The 17761-nt window shown below is 48.8% G+C and overlaps 1 protein-coding gene across 1 annotated transcript; it reads right to left on the bottom strand.

Annotated features, from left to right (window-relative positions):
* Nucleotides 1-3730: 3730 nt before the first annotated feature.
* EI90DRAFT_3019409 (uncharacterized protein) lies at nucleotides 3731-4069 on the bottom strand (the record flags this gene model as incomplete). The annotated part of the gene is made up of 1 exon (XM_039057357.1): nucleotides 3731-4069. One exon carries the CDS (start codon nucleotides 4067-4069, stop codon nucleotides 3731-3733), a length of 339 nt encoding a protein of 112 aa, XP_038911818.1.
* Between the last annotated feature and the right edge of the window lie 13692 nt (nucleotides 4070-17761).

Raw genomic sequence — 17761 nt, 5'->3', positions numbered from 1 at the left:
GGACTCACCATGTCCATCGAGAAGGTCAAAGCCGTCCAAGATTGGCCCAAGCCCCGTAAAGTCAAGGATGTCCAATCCTTCCTTGGCTTCGCTAACTTCTATCGGCATTTCATTCACCAATACTCCGACATTGTGGTCCCCTTGACGTGCCTCACGCGTAAAGGAGCCCCCTGGCTATTCTCTGATGATTGCCGCTCTGCTTTCAACACCTTGAAAGAAGCCTTCACCTCCGCTCCTATCCTCACACATTGGCTACCCGACACCCCCCTCATTGTAGAAACCGACGCCTCCGATTACGCGATCTCCGGAATCCTTTCCATTCACTGTGATGACAGAGAGATTCGCCCCGTCGCTTTCCGCTCTAGAACACTCTCGGCGCTGGAGCTCAATTACGACACCCATGACAAGGAACTCCTCGCCATTCATGACGCGTTCCGATCATGGCGTCATTACCTCGAAGGTTCAGGAACCCCAATCGACGTCGTCACCGACCACAAGAACCTCGAGTATTTCTCCACCACCAAACTCTTGACCCAGCGGCAAGCCCGCTGGTCAGAGTTCCTCTCCCAATTCCACATGACAGTCCGATTCCGTCCTGGAAGACTCGGAGTTAAACCAGATGCGTTGACAAGACGCTGGGATGTCTATCCCAAAGAAGGGGATATGGACTACGCTCGTGTCAACCCGCAGAACTTCCGACCGGTCTTCACTTCGGAGCAGCTCACTGCGTCCTTACGAGCTACGTTCCTAGCTGCCACAGTAATCCGAGCAGCCGTACTCGTCGACACAGAGGCTCTTCATCGAGACATCCTAACCTCCCTCTCCTCCGACACCACAATCTCTCCCCATCTCGCTTCCCCCAACCTCCCCAACTCCCGCTGGTCCGTTGATGCCGAAGGCCTCTTAAGGCTGGACAATCGCATTTACGTACCGGATTCTAACGATCTCCGTCTCCGCGTTTTGCAAGACAAACACGACCACCAACTTTCCAGACACTTCGGACAAAACCGGACTCTGGATCTAGTTCGTTGTGATTATACCTGGCCGGGCATCCGTAACTTCGTCAAGAGTTACATATCCTCCTGCACTTCGTGCGCCCGTGCCAAGGTCCCCCGTCACAAGCCTTACGGCTTACTCAAACAACTCCCCATCCCTGAACGTCCTTGGAACTCCATCTCCATGGATTTCATCGAACAGCTACCCTCCTCTTCCGGATTCACTTCCATCTTGGTCGTCGTGGACCGCCTGTCCAAACAGTGCATCTTCATCCCTACCCACGATGCCATCACCTCTCCGGAACTGGCCAAGCTCTTCCTCCTCCATGTATTCTCCAAGCACGGAGTTCCATCCCACGTCACCTCCGACAGGGGTCCGGAGTTTGTCTCTCATTTCTTCCGTTCACTTGGTAAGGCCCTCGACATCCGCCTCCACTTCACCTCCGGTTATCACCCAGAAGGAGATGGTCAGACCGAATGGATGAACCAGACGCTCGAGCAGTACCTGCGCATTTACAGTAACTACCAGCAGGACAATTGGTCCGAACTCCTGCCTCTCGCAGAGTTCGCATACAACAACGCTCCGAATGCCACCACGGGCGTCTCCCCATTCTTTGCCAATGAGGGCTACCATCCGAACATCACCGTTCACCCGGAGCGAGACCTGACATCGGTACACGCCCAAGAGTACTCCGTCGACCTCAACTCCCTCCACCACTTCCTTCGCGAGGAAATGCATCTCGCTCAGATCCGTTACCAGGGCCTGGCAGACTCTCGACGGAGCCCTGCCCCAGCTTTCGAAGTAGGAACCTCGGTCTATGTAAAGGCCAAGTACTTCCGTTCCACTTGACCTTCCAAAAAGCTCTCCGAGAAAAACCTCGGCCCATTCGAGATCATCGCCCGCATTGGAACCCACTCCCTCACTCTCCGCCTGCCGGAAAACATGTGAGCCATTCACCCGGTATTCCATGTCTCGCAGATCGAACCATCCGTCCCGAACACCATTCCGAACCGCCACCAGCCACCTCCACCTCCCGTAGAGATCGAAGGCGAGATGGAGTTCGAGATCGAGGAAATACTCGACTCCAAGATCGACCGACGTAGACGCAACAAGCTGCTCTACTTGGTCAAGTGGCTAGGCTATGAAGGGACCGATGAGGAGACACAATGGCTCCTTGCCGGTGAACTCGATCACGCCTCCGACCTCGTCGAAGCGTTCCACTCTCGGTATCCAGCGAAGCCTGGACCCGAAGCTCCTTAGGAACCCCGACTCCTCTCCCATTTCTCCTTTCCCCTCCGCTCCTCACTTCCGTTTTCATTTTTATTTCCTCATTTGCTTTTCTTCCTGTAAGTGCAGCTCCCCTCGTCTTACTAATTCTGGGCCTTCAAGGGTTCAGGCCTAAGAAGGGGATACTGTCATATCCATCCCTGGCCATCGACTTCCGGTCCCTCCGATTCCTCCGTTCCAACTCCGCTCCTCCCTCACTAACCTCGGAGCCCCCATATTCCGCAATCCTCTCGGCACCCCTTGATGGTCACCACCCCCTCATTTCAATTTATTACCTACGCCTCCCTAAGTACGGAGCCCCGAAGACTTCCGGACAGCTCCGACGTCCGCTAGCGCACCCCCGCCTCTGCTGGGCAATACACTCGCCTGCCCTGCAGAGCCCACCTTCGGGCCTATCCCTCCTTTCCGTTTCTGGGTTATCACCTGCCTTCCCGCTAACCCCGCGAACCGACTCGTCGGTAATATTCAGTCGGCTAATGTTAAACCCCGTCAGCTCCGCTCCGTTCGGCTCCGCCAATTGCGGACCCGTCTCCGCTGTAACCATATATATATCCCACTTGTACATAGGTTACACCCCAGTAGTAAAATCAACTAGAGTTACCCCCCTAGGTTCTAATTGCCAGTCAGTAAGTTAGGGCACGGACGTGTCACTAGGCACAGCACTCTTGGCAGAAGTCGCTGAGGCCGAAGCCCTCCGCTACGGAGACATTCCTTCGTCTCGAATCTGGTCTCTGACAGCATGCATAAATACTAAAAATTATATTCTGCAACCTATGTACAACTCATTACAACTTAGTGTGGGAACATCACATGTTGCAAGTTGTACCAGTCGCTCGACAGATTTCAGAGGCAACATAAGTTGCAGCTAAACCTCAGAGAAATCATGTGAGCAACTGGGAAGGAGTCTGGTTCAACATGCCAGCTGCCTGAAAGGTTATCTTGTTTTGGGGATGGTACATTCTGTTCCCCCGTTTGCCTCAGGCCTCAGTTAGTCCATCTAAGTATACGCTTTGATGGGCTGTATATTAATGGGGTAGAAGTAAAGGCTCATCCACCTTTTACAGCTACCCCAAGGGTTTATATACATTCTAATGCATTCTCAGCACAAATAAATAGAGAAGCTTCTGCAATGCTAAATTAGTGTCGCGACATAATTATTAGACAACACAACATCAATTGATGTTGTGGGTGGAATATAGACATGGGCTGGGGCCTCACATCCTCCTCCCTTGTGATATTAAATTGCAGACAGGGTACAAGCATACTGTACTGGCATGACCAACAACCGGTCACGCGTCACGCTGACCCTGCTGGTTGGCATTTTTTTGGAATTTATCATGCGTCACACAGGCCTGCCGGCCCAATGTCCGGTGTCACACACTTTGAGTAGATCCAGTGGCTGTGCAAATTTTCAATTCAAAATTTCCAAAAACCAGCAACTACATCATTAAAAGCGGTACCCTTCCATCTCCGTCTCCAGGTTTCTTGCCTGTTTAAGCCGCTTACCCCATCCCAACTCACCACTACCAACTTCAGACCCAACTACCACAGTGAATTCTCCAATGGATTCCGCATTGTCCTCTTCAGCAGCATTCCAACCCAACTGAAGGCCACTGTTCATGTCGGCAAGGCCATCAGGCAAGGTTCCGGTGTCAAGATGTTCATAATCTTCCTCCAACATCACCTCCACATCATCCTCCATGGCTTCTGAGAACTGTCCTTCATGTACCACCATAGCAGAGTTAGGATGAATCCCACTGTCACCAGTAGGATGCTTGCATGGCATGGCTATGGCTTGAGCAAGGGCAGGGTCCTGTTGCGGAAGATCGTTGAGAACAGCCCGTAGCAAGGGAGATGTAAGGCTAGTCTGCGAAAGATTGAATTCGCCCGAACAGTGCAGTTCAAAAGCCTATAAGATATTAGATGTGGTCACATTATTAAGTATACTGGAAGCCGTAACTTGCCTTCTGGATTCATTGAGGGTTATTTATTGAATAGTACACATCAACCAGAGTTGCAGGAACACGGTCTCTGAGTGTTCCAAGCCTTGTGTCAAGCAAGATATTGCATGGGCCAGCACCTCCCTGCAATTGAGAGTAGACTTCGCATACGATAGCGGTTTGTTGTGAATGCTTCACAGTAAGCTTAAGCATGCATTGAATACCAACATCACATGGTTGCCAAAGGCCCGTGCGGCCTCCAGGGATGTAATCAAGGATAATCCAATGATAGTTGTTGAACATCCAAGTTCGGAACTCAAGGGATGCATGAACGGACCAGACGTTGAGTTGCCAGATGCATTCTTGTAGCGGATCAAGCGACAGATGCTTCTTCTCAGCAGTGAAGTATGGGACAAGAATATTAATAACAAATGACTTCATTGTCCCCAGATTTGCCCAGTAATTGTCAGTGCCCGAGAACTCAAAGAAGAATCCAAGTCGAGTGGCTTCATCGTGGGAGAGTGAGTTTGCGCTAGGGAGACTAGCCTTAGTTTTCCCCTTAAAGATCGCCTGCAGAAATAGCCACATTGAGGGTGAATGCTTGCTTCTCATCCAGGCCAACGGTAGAAACTTGTTGAGACCCTTTCCGTTTGTAAGTTGAATCTGAGCCTTGCTGGTAAATAACTTGTGTTTGATCAGAGTTGACTTGCAGATTACCCAGAATTGAATAGTGACGGACAGAGTATGCATGGTGGAGGAGTGAGGCATGAAGCTGATATTGGGCATTGGTGGGGATTTTCTTGGAGGCATGTGTTGCTCGACGCAATGTCCAGTTCATCCCCTCAGCAATAAACTTCTGAACCCACTTTGTGCTTGCAGCAAATATACTTCCATCTCTCTTGATGACAGTCCTGAATATCTCAGGGTGAGTGTACTGGATATGCGCAACAATCACACCATGGATCTGGTGGACATCAAGAGCAGCGCCTGCCTGTCGAATGTTCAATAGCATCTGTTTGATCTTGTCGATCATTTCTGGGTAGGATGGCTACATCATTTATGTGAGTCCAAATCAGTGTTAAACGCTAATCATCCACTAACCAGCACTCCTTTTCGAGTGATAGAGCCACCTGGGCAGTTTCCCTTCGCAACCTTTGCAAGCACAGCTGTCAACCAACATGGCCATGACCCACTCCGATCAATCCACTTCCCCACTACATCAGCCCTTAGTAGATGGAATAACTTCCAACTCCTTCTTTGACAACCTTTCACTATCTTTGTCAGGCTCATCTCCTGGCCGACTGTTTCCGCTACCTCACCAATTATCGTCCAGAACATTGGTTGGAACCAGTTGGTAGCTACTGAAAACTTATGAACTCTCTGCCTAGAGAGCTTCAGATAGTATGTTCCTTTCTGCTGCTTATGTTCCTTTAGCCACTGCTGAATCGCCCTTTTTGGTCTGGACATCTCAGCAACTATGGATTCTCTGTTTCAGGGTGTGGCCTGAGACGTGAATATCAGGCATTTTTTGTGCCACTGTCACGGCCGTGCATTCCGGCCTGTTAGCCGCCCGTCCCGATGCCGCCCGAGCCCATTCCCACTATGCAAGCGTGAGCGCGAGCCCTGGCCTCAGCCCTATCCTCCCTGAGGACTCCCTGCTCACTCCCCCGCTTGCCCCTAGGCTCCCCTGCACCTGGCCGACTCCCCCACAGCCACACCGACCTTCCCACCCTGAGTCCGCCTCCGGCACCGTGACCAGTGTGACTCCTCTACCCCGCCACTTGGCTCCTACAGGGCCGCTACCATTCCCGTGCCCGACTCCGGCCCAACTCCGAGTCCAGCGCCACTAAGATACCATCGCCGCTATCGCGGCCCTACGCTCTTTCCTTTATTTATCTGTTATTGTTTGTTTTGACCCTCGGTCATTGCCGGCCGCTATGCAGCCAACCCCGCTCCTTATCCTTGTTTGCTTCCGGACCCTTCGGCCTTCGGCCCGGGTCCGCTTCCATTCATTTCTTCCTCCTATATATATCCTGTATACTACATTATAGTACTTTAGCTCTAATATCGATGTGACCACGACCCCTAAGTCCTGACCCCAACAAGGCAACCCCAGTGAGTCTGAAATGAGGGCCAAGAGACAGCTAGGGGGCACAGCACTCCCTTTAGAGTTGCTGAGGCCGAATGCCCTACCCTCGGGCCTTGTCTGAGGCATCGCGGCCATCGCGGCCTATAGCGGCCCGCATCGGCGACCTTCGGTGCCGACCCCGGACCAGTGTCTAACAGCCACATGTAAGTCATCTATACACACCTGTCTCTCTGCTGCCAGCCTTGCACGGCGTTGCTGCTGTCTTATAGTAGCTAGCTCCCGTTGCCACTGCTGCTGCCTCATTTTCTTGAGTCGTGCGGCCTTCTGCAGTTCTTGGGTTCTCTCATTCATGTTTTCAAGTTGGGCCAAGGTTTGTTCATGGTATTCTTTGTGGGTTATTCGGTGGAAGTAGCAGAACAGTCCAGTCTTTCCATCCTCCATAGGATCCCCCAGGCTCTTTTTCCTACGTGATTTATGGCTGAAGGCTGGAGGCTCCAAGTGCAACTCCTCACTGGGTGGCATAAGGTGAGTTGTATGCTAGCGTGCCAATTAGTAAGTTTGATTCGCTCTTCTTTGGCTTGTTTCACTCACGGTTTTTGTGTGACAATCAAGAATATTATTTAAAAAGTTGACTCATAGGTGAGTTGCATCACTGTCTGTGTGAAGTGGATATTGGGTCGGGAGGAGATGGTTTGCTAATGCATTCAATGCAAAAAAACTGCAAGATGTGGCATCATTTTGGTATGCCGTTGTGAGTGAAACAACTTGGAACAATATCACTGGCTTATTTGAACACAAATAGGATGCATTCAACCACCATTGAATAATCCCTGTAGCTTCCACTGTTACTTTTGATGGACCAGTATGGAGGGAGTTGGCAAGATAGATGGTGGAGTCTTCCGAACTGATTATGAAGGAAATCCAATGGTTTTGATTAACATGAACGACGCTGCCACAGTGAGTGATCACTCCAGATATGAGTTCACCTCCAAGGTGACGGAGTCCTTTGTATGTTGGAAGGTGCTTGTAAGTGCCCAGAGTAGTGTTTCCCTGAGAGGCACATGCAGCAATGTGTTGGGTTTCAAGCGGAGACATGAGCCGGACCATCGGGTTTGTCATTTCCACATTGCTTGCAAGACCTCGATGTGGTGAATGATATCAGTCGTGACTAGGCATGAGTTGGAGAGATATCGCATCAAGATGCCAATACCACTCCTTCCAATGCTCGAAAACCCTCGGATTTCTTCATTCCATTGGCATGAGGTAAGTCTCTGCAGAGCTGCCTTTATGGCTGACCACTGACTATGGCACTGCACTGCCAAATCCCCCGCCTGCTGAAGTGAGTCTTTCCAAAGGCTCTGGAGATCCCATAGATGGAGGTGAATTCTCCAGATTTCAAGGATAATTATTGGGACGTGGCAAGAGCCAATCTCAACTGAGGTAAGAAGGCTCTCATCATCCACATCCAACTTCGCAATGAGCTTCTTCATATTAAGTGGGCTAGGATGATCCACCGAGTGAACGTCACCTTCTGAGAGGATTTCCATAGTTGGTGGTTTGCTACTGAGGTGTGAGCTTGGGTTTTTTATGCGAGTTTGAACAGGAGGGAGATGAATTCCCTGATTGACAGGGTTTCGTGGGGGAAGTAGCGTCCAATGAGAAATATAGGGGTATTGTTGTATGTGATAGTTTCTCCAGCACAAGCCGCAATATGGCTGGCAAGCACAAATCCATCCATAATACCGTGCAGAAAATTTGGATGCATAGACATGAGAATTTCCATTTCAAAATTCAAATATTATCAAATTCTCTCGGATATAAAACAGAAAACCTGTTGTCTGGGCACACCCGGAGGGGTTGTGTCACACAGTTCTGGCCTCGGCCTGTTGGCTGTCACGCATCACTCAAGCTTGCCGGTCGGATGTCTGGTGTCACGCTCCAAACTGGATGATGCGTGACCGGTTGTTGGTCATGCCAGTACAGTATATACACAAGGGGAAAACAAGCATTTTAAGGAAATAAAATTTTGGTGTTCTACATACGAAAGATGTATGCAAACGGGGGCACACTCATTGCAGGAGGCTATAATAGTAGTTTGTAGGCGAAGCCCACTTAGAGTTTCTCCTGGAACATATGCACCCAGATCTTGATGACAGGGTTGTTGAAAGGTATCTTACTAGTTTGGGGACAGTAACGTTCCGTTCCCCTGTTCGCCTCAGGCCTCAGAAGTCTGTCTAAGTATATGCTTGAGTTTGCTGTATATTAATGGGGTAGAAGTAAAGGCTGATCCGCCTTTTACAGCTACCCCGAGGGTTTATATACAATCTTATACATTCTCGGCACAAATAAATAGAGAAGCTTCCGCGATGCTAAATTAGCGTCGTGACATAATTATTACACGACACAACATCAACTGATGTTGTGGGTGGAATATAGACATGGGCCAGGGCCTCACATCCTCCTCCCTTGCGATACTAAATTGCAGACAGGGTACAAGCATATATACACAAGGGGAAAGCAAGCATTTTAAAGAAATAAAATTTTAACGTTCTACATATGAAGGATGTATGCAAATGGGGGCACACTCATTGCAGGAGGCTATAATAGTAGTTTGTAGGCGAAGCCCACTTAGAGTTTCTCCTGGAACATATGCACCCAGATCTCGACGACAGTGTTGTCGACGATGAAACGACTTTCTCGTCGTTGTGAGTTTATTAAATACCATTGTCCACCATGACGATGTTGACAGTGCAGGTCGTCGACGGCAGAGTTGTTGCCGACGAAGAAAATGAATAATCAATGATGTTGCCATTGACAAAAGACGAAGGGTACAGAATATACAATCAATGACAGCATTGTCGTTGACAAAGGTATGGATATGAGGGGGTCAGTTCCTCATTCGTTTACGCGGCACGGACCCGGACGGGCCAGAGCCGGATGGGTGATTCAATGTAGTCCTACGAGTCATCGTGGACCTAGCTGTGTCGACAGCGACATCGTTGCTCAGATAGTTGTCGTCGTAGTGATGAGTCTCGATGTCAGCGTCGTTCATGGACGAATCCTCGTCTTGATGACGGTGCGAGTAATGGACATGGTGCGCAGGATGGCTGCGTCCATGAGAAGAGGGAGCATGCCCTCGCACTGGTGGTGCGTGGGCGGATTCGTACACCGACGAGTGTGCATACGTCGGAGGGGGGTATTGCGGTGGAGGTGGGGCGTTTGAATATGCCACAGGGTGTGGGCTCACATACATCATAGGTGGGTTTAAGTATGACGTTGGGGGAGGGTTCGAGTACATAAGTGCTTCCTGATGTTGAATTTTACGACACTCACAAGCGTCGTCAGTCATTGGTTTTATCCATCGACACACGAGGATGTACATCCGTGCAATATGAGCCAGGGGGTACTGGTCGGGAAGTCTTTTCACCTCCGTCTCAATGTCATCGCGTGACATACGCATTCGTGAGGCATGGTTGTTTGTAGCCACCCTGTACCAGTCGGTACAGGTGTTGACGTCCTCTTGCGAGGGCTTGCCCATCTTGAACGACCAGGCAAGATGGTACATTGTAGCATAGAACCTCACACCTTCTTCGGTGTGTATGTAGTTACGAACCAACTCGAACCACTTAGGTTCTTTGTCGTGGACGAGCGCAGCCATGTCTGGGAATTCGATTCTATCAACATGGTCGATGTCATAGAAGCGGGTAGGAAGGGCCACTGATTGACAATATGTCAGTGGGGGTAGGGGTTCGCCATGCACTTCAGTGAGTTTGGCGTTGTAGTACTCGTAGTAATGGTAGCCGGGTGGACGGTTTGCGACGAATTCTTCGAATGGGGCATCAGGGTCGACGACCCATTCGCCTTCCATCTCATCATTGTCGGACGTGGGAGCCCATCTCTTGGAAGAGGTGGTTTTTTCGACGGTGCAGACTTGGCTGACGCAGGATCCACTGGGCCAACCCCGGGGATAATGATGGTTTGGGGAACAGTGGGCTGTGATGACGAGGGAGCAGAAGATTGGATTGGGGCGGGTTTGGGAGATGCAGGGCATCCCCTTGCCGTGTGTGCGACTCTAAAGACATCCTCATTGAGTTTGTCGTTGGCCTTTCGGAGGTATTCGACCTGTCGATGAAGACGGTCGTTTTCAGAATGCAGGTCGTCGGCCTCGTTCTGCAGCATCTCATACTTATTCCTGAGCTCATCGAGCTCATCATTCCTACGTTCATCTTCAAACGTAGTCTCTTTACATTTCTCGAGTTTCTTCTCGATATGGGCCCACACGACTTCTGTAATCATTTCGAGTTGATCGAGCCCTGTCTGCGTGGAACACGGCAGGTGGGGGTATTTCTCACTTGCACTTATGCGAGTGGGCAGGACCAAATGGTCCTGTTTTGGGGTTAAAATGCCCGTGCTGGGCGCTTCAGGGGTGACAGTCTGAGCGACTGTGGAGTTGTCATCCATCGACGACATGGCAGCATCCATGGTGGGACTTACAGGTGGGGAGTTTGGACTGGAGTCTACGAGGGCCTCCCTGATGGGGGAAAGGTCGAGGGAAGAATCAGCGAGGGGGGATTCAGTCGCGTTCATTTGAGCGATTTCAAATTTGATGGTAGGAAGCAGGATTTGATCCCGCTTTCGTCGCATTTATCCGATATTATTCGGATATTCCCGGACTTGCCAGTTTAGGCAACTCATGGCTTCAACGCCATAGTTGGCCGTGATAAGGCATCGATATCCGCTGGTATCGGACCGGTAGGCGACGTTCACTGTCAGGGCACACCCGCCTGACCCCACTCCACCCAGTCTGACCCCACCCGATCCCACTATCCTCACCCACTGCCCCCCATCCTCCCTCCTCCTTTCTCTCCTTCTCCCTTTCCCTTTTCCTTCTTCTTCTTCTTTCCTTTCTTTCTCCTTCTTTCCTTTTCTACCACATGGACGACTTCCTTGCTCGATGTACCATTAACCAGGCTGTGCAACATGCCCGGACCCGGACACACCGGGTGACACCCTACACACCGGACGTGCCTGAGACCTCTTACGGAGATACCCGGGCAGACACGGCTGTGCACCTAGATGACGTGGCACCCCCACGTGACCTCCAACCGCATGTACATAAACACAGCCTAAGTGGGAACTGAGAAGCAACCTTCTTCTCACACTTCCCACTTTAGGCAAGTAGCTTACATTCCCCTGCTAATAATAATAACACACTTCCCACTTTAGTCTAAGTGGCCACGGACCCTTGCCTGCTTCAGGCCCATTGTTACGCACACCCACACTGCACCCTACCGGGCCCTCAGCCCCGGGCGATATACCCGGACGCTCTCGACCCCAGGTCGGTCCCTGACATTCACACCGTGGTCGTGATGGTCCGCTGGATCTATTGTCCGGCGTCTGATCCCGTCGTTGATGGTTCAGTTCCTCAACGTTCTCTACCCCTTGTACTGTTAGGTAGTCATCCAACGCAATTAGATTGTTTATGTTGGCCAAGGGTTCCCAAGTAAGGTCACCAAGTCCCCATCGGACACGGAACCATAAAGACTTATCGTCGTCCCATCGATGGTCAACGATGAAAGAGGGCTCGCGGCTCTCGATGCCGACTAAGCTCGTGGGGCCAAACTCTCCAAAATCCTACTTTCTTGACTAAACTCGCTATGCTCTCGATCCTTAACTCCGCAGTGGGTTCTCTGGGATTTCCGCAAGGTCCGGGCTCAGTGTCCACTACTCACTCGTTGTGAGCTAGATCACTGCCCTTATTCCTACTGTTGGAATTCCACACACTCACACCCTCTCTAGCGCGTCCTAGCACCTTAGAGAAAATGGGGGAGGGGAGAACTTCTTTTCACAAATCCGGTATGTACAGGATTAGGCGAAATAATAAAAGAGGGTAACAGTATCAATAAAAGAATATCAATCAATAACTGAAATGATGGCAAAATATGAAAATAAAAGAAAATAAGCAATTTCTCAACGGATTTACGGAATTAAAGGCCCAAATTGGAAATGTGGCTGAATGGAACTATTACGCAGCCAATGAGCATTTTTACCAATTTATTAGACGCCGTAGGAACGAGTGAGGCTGGAATTCTGGGTTGCTGCTTGAGATTCCCACGCCCGCACATACTCGTGACCTTCCGTGCCTAACTTGTCCAACACAGAACTCCGTCAATTCTCCACCGATTAGGACGTTCTTGGTATCGATGGGATCGTAGGAATTAGTACTATTTTTAGATACCAAATCCGTGTCGAGTCGTTGTATGAATGAAAGGTGGTTTTCTAATCATGGAAATGGGTATCCGAGCCGGCGCTGCGCATGGGCGATTATCCCACCTACAACGATTTCCTTAACCTGGTATTCCCGTTCTGGGTCATCACCAAAGTCGTAAAATACTTCTACGGCGCGCCCAGGGAACAGCACAGAATCATTCGGCTCATGAGGTGCGAGCCATGAGGTGTGGAACTTCGCAAAGATATTTCTTTGTGTCAACACTGGGGGAAGCCTGAGGACGTAGTTTGATGAGTCCTCAAATACCTCCAGTATTTTGTAGGGGCCAATATAAGTTGGCAACAACTTATGTGCCCTCCCCTTGGGGAGGTTCAGATCTTTCGTTGAAAGATATGCGTAGTCCCCTTTCTTCAGTTTGGGGGAATCAGGGCGCCGATGTCAGTTCACCTGGATAGCCTGTTCTACACGACTCTTAATAATAGCGTCGTGAGTGGCCTGGATGTTGTCCAGGGCCCGCTGGGCAAAGGATTTTACCCCCGGCAATTCGGATGACAGCAGAGACACAGTCATCTGTGGGAGGTATCCATATACCAACTCAAATGGGGCGAATCCCGTTGATTTATTCACACTTGAGTTCAATGCGAATTCTACCATGGGTATATGCACAGCCCAATCTCGCTGATCAGGTCGGACGAATGACCGAAGGATCTGGACCACCGTCTGGATCGCTCGTTCTGCTTGGCCATCCCCTTGAGGATGGAACGCGGTAGTTAACTTGAGTTTAACACCCATGAGTCGGTGTAACTCAGTCCAAAATTGAAACGTACACTTCATGTCGCGGTCTGACATGATGGATGTTGGCATGCCGTGCAAGTGCACGACATGTTGCAGGAACAGATGCGCCAGCTCAATAGTCTTGACCTGGGTTGTCACAGGCACTAGGTGAACCTGGCACGTTAGTTGGCACAGAACTACCCAAAGGTAGTTACATATAACTCAGGCTTGTCGGGAATGGTCCAACAAAATCCATGGCGATTGACTCCCAAGGTTTCTCAGGGACCGGGAGCTGGTGAAGCAGTCCCAGATATCTGAGTTTGCTTTTGTTGGTCGTCTGGCATGTCCCGCAGGACGTGCAGAATTTCTCGATGTCTTTTGACATTGAAGACTGTCAGAACCGTGCGAATCCTTGCCGATGGTAGCCATAGGTGACTGAACGTTGCCCGCTAGTGGTAAAGGCGTCCTACACACGACTGAGCTTTAGCGAGGGATAAACCCCACCGATCTCGAGGCTGAGGCTATTTAGGCGAGTGGGCCGGGATTTCGGCTTCAACGACTCGAGGAGGAGCGTTGCGCCTCGTTCTCGACGTGGTCCCGATACTTCAGAAGGTCGGAGGTCTTATGGGGAACAGAGGTAAGCTTAGGGGTGAATTCTAGTTGATTTCGAACTACAGTACAAGCATTAGTTACAAGCTGTATATAAGCGCTAGGGAACTGAATAGGGATTAAGTCGCCAGATCTCGTGGAGATTGTGGGTGGAGAAAAGAAGGAGGAAAACAAACAAGAAGCACGTGTCCAAGACAGCGAAGGTCAAACGTGACCTTCGCCGCGAGATAACAAGGTGCGGTGAAACATGGAACAACAGGTCACGGTGCTCTGCGCCGCTAGGTCGTTCAACGACAATTAGGAGAGGGGTTGTGGAGAGGTGGCGGGAAGGGGTTAGACGGTGATGGGCGGTGAGCGGTGAAGGAGAGAACGAAGGAAGGTCAGTTGGGAGGTTCAAACGAGACCACCACCAAGCTGTTCCCTGGTTCTTTAGTTAGGATGGGGAAGTGTACTAGTGTTGTTTATTGTAAATATAGTACCAATCCAAGTGTTTTGGCTAATTCTATTTTTATGGGTTAGTTTTAAAGTTCCTGGGAATTGACTTACAGATAAACCGAGCCCTGCGGAGCTGTTTCTTTATTGAAATTTATTAATTTGTCTAGGTGTAATTCTGTGTAGCGTTGTTTAATTTGGATTTGAACTTGAATTTAATCTTCTACTTGGTGAAGTTTCAAAGATTCTATTCAGTTAATGAATTTGGATGGTGTCTGGAGTGTCCCTTGAGTTCGTTTTATTTTTGTCTTTATTTTATCGCTTGTTTTAACAGTAGCAAAATAACTGTTTTGTGTTTACACTTTGAAATCTGGAGTGTTAACCAGCTCTCCTGTTGAAATATCTACTTAATATTTCTCTCCTTATTTGCTGCCTTTTACTACAGTGGCAATCTTAACTGTATATCACTTTTTCGCACTGGAGTGACAACCAGAAATGCTTCAGAAAAATAATACTCTATTTTCTTACTTCTCTAAGGGGGGCGAAAAGTCGCAGAAAGGGTCTCCCTTTTATACTCCTTGGGTCGCCTTCCTTTTTCACGCTCTACCTTCTATTTACAGGATTTATTTACAGTGTATTTTTCTCAAACTGAATAAAAAGTGAAATTTTCACGCTATAGTTCCACTGCGCTTTGCTGCGCTGAACTGCGGCTCTACTGCGGTCAGACTGCGCCTGGAATCCTTATTGTCCTTCCTCGTCTAAGCTATTTTAATGGTTAATTAGAATTTGTCTGCGCCGCATTTGCCGCAGTTCCCTATTTCAAATTCCCCATATTTCCCATTAAGTTCGCTATGACTCGGTCATACTGAATTCAAACCTCGCATTACTATGCGTGCGACTGTGCTGAGACCTTCAGCTGATTTATTCCAATTTTATTTAGTGACATTTAGTTAAAATGAGACTGAAATGATAAATGAGTGAATTATTCAGGTTTAAAACTGAAAGAAAAAGTTGCTAGTAATCAAGAATTACTCAAACGAATGTGTTATAGCTCTCTACTTCATTAGAACATCGTTCCCTAAAATTCCCGCCATGGTCCGTCGTAGTTTAGTAGTTTTCGTGAATTTCGTTCATATTCCCTGATTCCCCTTTGTATTATCTCATCCTAATCCTCCATATGTATTGTTCGTTGTTATAGTAGGTCGTCCTCGAAGATATCATATTTTTATGTATTTTATTTAGGGCTCTAGACCTCTTGAAGCTGTCTTCCCGCGTGTTTTCAGGTTTCTAACTTCATGTCCTTGTATCTCATTCATTTCTGGATGTTTTCTCACGTTCTTGGTATCATAAATTTTCATTTATTCCCACCTTTCCAATGGTACTAAGGTTGTGTCCTATTTCCCTGTATTCGTTGAGTTAGCAAAGTTTCGCGCGCACATTCGGTAATCACGTGCGTCGTTCCCATAGTTGTTCGTATGCGGGAGCCGTTTTCGTTTAGTTGTTCGGGATTTATGATATGCGCGGGTGTTTATTTCTTTCATATGGGCTTCTGTGATTTATTTCAGATTTTTCCCTCATGATCTAAGGTTGTTTTGCACTTTTCGTGCTTTGTTTTGACCGGGCTCTTCCTTATTTGGACGGAAATTGGTCTTCGCGATCTGCCGAAGTGCGGATCTCGGTTCCGACGGCCGGTTCCCTGCGCATCGCCACCCTCACGTGTCATTACACATGATGCGGATTCCTATATTCCCGTCATGGGTATAACTTCACAACGGCTGGACCGTTTGGGCTGAGAATTTGCATAACTATAGTTTCCTATTTTTCATAATTTACGTGTAAATTTCGTTGTATGATTTAATTATGGATCCTACGCAATCATCGTCTTGTCCCTGAGCTCGGACTTTTGATGTCGCTATTCCCGTTATTGGATTTCTCATTAACGCATGATCCTTTTATTATGGAAATTTGGGAGGATTAAGAGTAGATCCTTTCCTTTCTAATGGGCTATCAAGCTTGTCTCGGTCGTTACTAGTTAATCTTCGCGCTTGCTTTTTAGACATTGTCCTCGTTTTGCAGGAGTTTTAGTCATATCTCCGTCGTTTATGGGTAGTTTCCCCTGTAATTACTCTCTGGTTCCGTTTGGGTGACATCTACATTTCCTATTATAAACACGACTTTGACTTTTGCATTAGTTCCTGAGGAATCTTTGTTCCGTGGTACTTCCATCCTTGCTACATGTGCGGACGTGGGAAAGTAGTTTCCGTGGAGGTTCTCTGATTATTTTTATAGTCAAATCTTGGTCGATTGTCCTAATTCTTGGTTTAATATTTGCTATAAATTCCCCCGAGAATTCCGTCTCGTTGATGGTAAGCTTGAAGTATTTTTGTTATTTTTCTTTCTTTCGATTTATCGTGTATAGTCATAATAATTCGTAAAAATTCGTTAAAATTCAGGTCCTTCTATGTTCTCATATCTACTTGTCGTATGAGGTTTTTGTGATTTATCTGGCATATTTCCATAATGGGTTTCCATAGTGTGGCCATTATTTCTCCTACAGCGGAGTGTGCGGGGAGTGTTCGGGCGTGGGAGAGGGTCAGGGAGGAGGTCGTCTGGCCCCGGGGAACGCCGGGTCGTGACAAAGACCACCAGTAGTGTTTGCATATGTACTCGAGCGTCTTCTTGGCACCGAGGTGACCAAGGATTCGGTGTGCATGCTCGATCGCGATGCCCATAATCCTCTCCCCTCTATGAATAGATTCAGGGAGGACAAGTCGTGGCTCGCCTGAATCATTCAGATGGAAAATTAGGCCATCGACAATCGAGAACTTAGGGAAATCCCCAGGTTTTGCGAGGATCCCTCTCCAAGCAGTGTGCTTGGAGTAGCCATCTTTCACACTTGTGATGAAAGCTTTGTCCTCCACATGAGGACGTAGTTCTGCCAATGGCGGCAGTACATCTTCGAGGGAAAGCTCCCTCCTCCCTTGATGATCGTCAGGGGGATCGAGCACGAATGCCTCGAGATCTCGTGGCTCCTGAGCGTCTCTGATAGAGTGGGACGCATGCAGGCATATGCACTGCAGTCTTAACCTGTGCAGGTGTAATAACTCTCGTGCTTCCTCAGCACACGCCAAGGGCAGGTCGTCACCCTCTTTATCAATCCGTATATCTGCAGATACGTAATCATCGTTGTAACGGGTCTATCCAACTAGACTTGTGACAGGAAAGAGGGGGGGATAAGGATCTCACTACAAGTCAGGCCTGAAGTGGGGTATATTGGTCCAGTAGAGTCAGGTGCTGATACTCTCCAAATACTGTACAGCGGGTCACGGAAGAGTCCGATAGACAAAATAGGAAAGAATATCACATGACAATAAGAAAATGGAAACATCGGCCTCTGGACATCGG

This window comes from Cantharellus anzutake, assembly GCF_015039405.1.
Source record: "Cantharellus anzutake strain C23 chromosome Unknown EI90scaffold_58, whole genome shotgun sequence".
NCBI classification, from domain to species: domain Eukaryota; kingdom Fungi; phylum Basidiomycota; class Agaricomycetes; order Cantharellales; family Hydnaceae; genus Cantharellus; species Cantharellus anzutake.
The sequence above is the reverse complement of the archived record's forward strand: the minus strand, read 5'-3'. Positions and strand labels throughout refer to the sequence as shown.